Genomic DNA, 2,341 nt, shown 5'->3' with positions numbered 1-2,341 from the left:
CCGTGCCCAGCCTTTCTTTTTTTTTTTTTATAGAGGGGTTCTTGCTTTGTGACCCAGGCTGCAGTGCAGTGGTGTGATCTTGGTCACTGCAACGTCAAACTCTTGGAGTCAAGTGATCCTCCTACCTCAGCCTCCTGAGTAGCTGAGACTACAGGTACGCCACCATGCCCAGCTAATTTTAAATTTTCTTGTAGAGATGGGGTCTCACTATGTTGCCCAGGCTGGTCTCAAACTCCTGGCCTCAAACAGTCCTCCTGCCTTAGCCTCCCAAAGTGCTGGGATTACAGGCACGAGCCACCATGCCCTACCTCAAGGGCTTTTATAATACTGTGTTAAGAAATTTAGATTCTTCTGTAGGCAATCAGATGTCATTGAAACATTAAACAGGGAAATGAAAGGCTGGCATTTTCTCCTAATTATTTCTTCAGTAAGTCTTCAATTGAATTATTATTAATAATTCTGTATTAAACATAGTGAATGAGTTTTAAAACATACTAATACTGCAAGCAAACTCTCTCACAATTACCTCTGGTGCAACAAAATTTGCAGTATAACAAGGAGTCATGAGAAGACCATTTTCCGCTCTCAGCTGTTTTGCAAAGCCAAAATCACAAATTCGAATAGATTCTGGATTACCAGATTCATCCACATAAAGAATGTTGCTAGGTTTCAAGTCTCTATGAACCACCTAATTGAAAAACAAATTAAAGAGTTATGTTAACAATATATTTCCATTACTGAAAGTTCTTTATTCACAAACTGTCAAGCAATGCACTTAACAAGATGAGTGCTGACCTTTAAATTAGCCCAACATTATAAAATACTGATAATGTAAAGCATAACTCTCTAACATAGACCTGGGGCAAAGAGGAGGAGGAAGAAAGAATAGTATTTACCTCCCTCCTCTTTGTCCAATTGAGTAATTGGGTTAAGGAGAAATGCAAACAGCAATAATATATCTACCTTCAGGTTGATCACTCATTTAATATTGAGTGTCTATCATGTACCAGGGTATTATATAAGCTGCTGTAGATACTGTGGTGAACAAGACCCATAAGATCCTGGCCTTTCCATGCTAGGAGCTTACACAGTTCTGGGGGAAGCAAAGAATAGGTTGAGACATGCGGCATAACTTTAAATAGGGCAGTCAGGGAGGGTCTCCAGATGAGGTAACATCTGATCCAGTATCTGAAGAACACAATGAATGAGCCATAAGAACAGTAACGGAGAGTCATTCTAACTAGAAGGAACAGCATGTACAAGGTACATACACAACAAATATATTCTGATAGACTAAATGGAATAGACAGGGCATTCAGGAGTAAAAAGGAAAAAACCAAAACAAATCTGGACTTTATTTTTGGTATTGCCTATTTGATATACAAGGTGTTACACATGCAAGAAGAAACCTCTTCTTTAGAGTTTTGTATTATTTTCCTTTTAATGCTCTACCTGAGTACAGTAGTCCCCCCTTATCTGTGGGGTATATGTTTCAAGACCCCCAGTGGATTCCTGAAACTGAGGATAATACCAAAGTCTCTATATTTTTTCCTAGATATATATACCTATGATATAGTTTAATTGATAAATCAGGCACAGTAAGAGATTAACAATGACTAATAAATTAGAACACTTGTAACAATATACTGTAATAAAAGTTATGTGAATGTAGTCTCTCAAAATACTGTAATATTTTTGACAATGGTTGACTGTGGATAACTGAAACCACAGAAAGCAAACTTGCAGATTAGTGGGGACTACTGTACTTTTTTTTTTTATCATAAGCTTCTCTTACATTCCTTTTTAGACTTAAGTGTGCCTTCTGTCACCAAATTCTGAGTCTGTGTTCCAATCAATCAAATTAGATTTAGTTCCTCACATCCAGGACATCACTTCTCCAGACTATTTTAATAACGAATTACTGATGAGGCATTGGGAAAAGAACACAGAAGACTTTGATGACTGCAAGGTCACAAGTTCCTCAGTGACTACTGAGTTCTACTAATTTCAAGTTACAATACTAGGCAAATCTTGATAAGTTAGAAGTCAGGAAGCTCTAGAATTAACACATTCTACTTGGCTTTCAGGGGCAAAGACAAAACAAGAGGAAGGTATTGAAACTGAACTCCTTAAGAGGTAATCTTTTATATATGCATATATCAAAACATCACGTTGTATACCATGAATACATATAATTTGTCAACTAAAAAATTTTTTAAAAATTATTTTCCCCTTGCTTTCCATTCCTCTTCACTCCTCTGCTGTTCTCCTTTCTTCCCTCCCTCCCCTCATTTTCTCCTTTCCTCCCAGACTTCCCTTCTTTTTTTTTTTTTTTTTTTTT

At 37.0% G+C, this 2,341-nt stretch overlaps 1 protein-coding gene across 1 annotated transcript in view; it reads right to left on the bottom strand.

Moving 5' to 3' along the window:
- LOC108537467 (ribosomal protein S6 kinase alpha-3) overlaps positions 1-2,341 on the bottom strand; it is a gene marked incomplete at its 5' end in the record, with an annotated part of 37,989 nt that overhangs the window by 15,060 nt on the left and 20,588 nt on the right. Inside the window, 1 exon segment of the mRNA XM_017884942.1 lies at positions 513-688. Coding sequence (XP_017740431.1) covers positions 513-688 — 176 coding nt within the window.

Source organism: Rhinopithecus bieti, unplaced genomic scaffold, assembly GCF_001698545.2.
Source record: "Rhinopithecus bieti isolate Rb0 unplaced genomic scaffold, ASM169854v2 scaffold_15131, whole genome shotgun sequence".
NCBI lineage: Eukaryota > Metazoa > Chordata > Mammalia > Primates > Cercopithecidae > Rhinopithecus > Rhinopithecus bieti.
The sequence above is the reverse complement of the archived record's forward strand: the minus strand, read 5'-3'. Positions and strand labels throughout refer to the sequence as shown.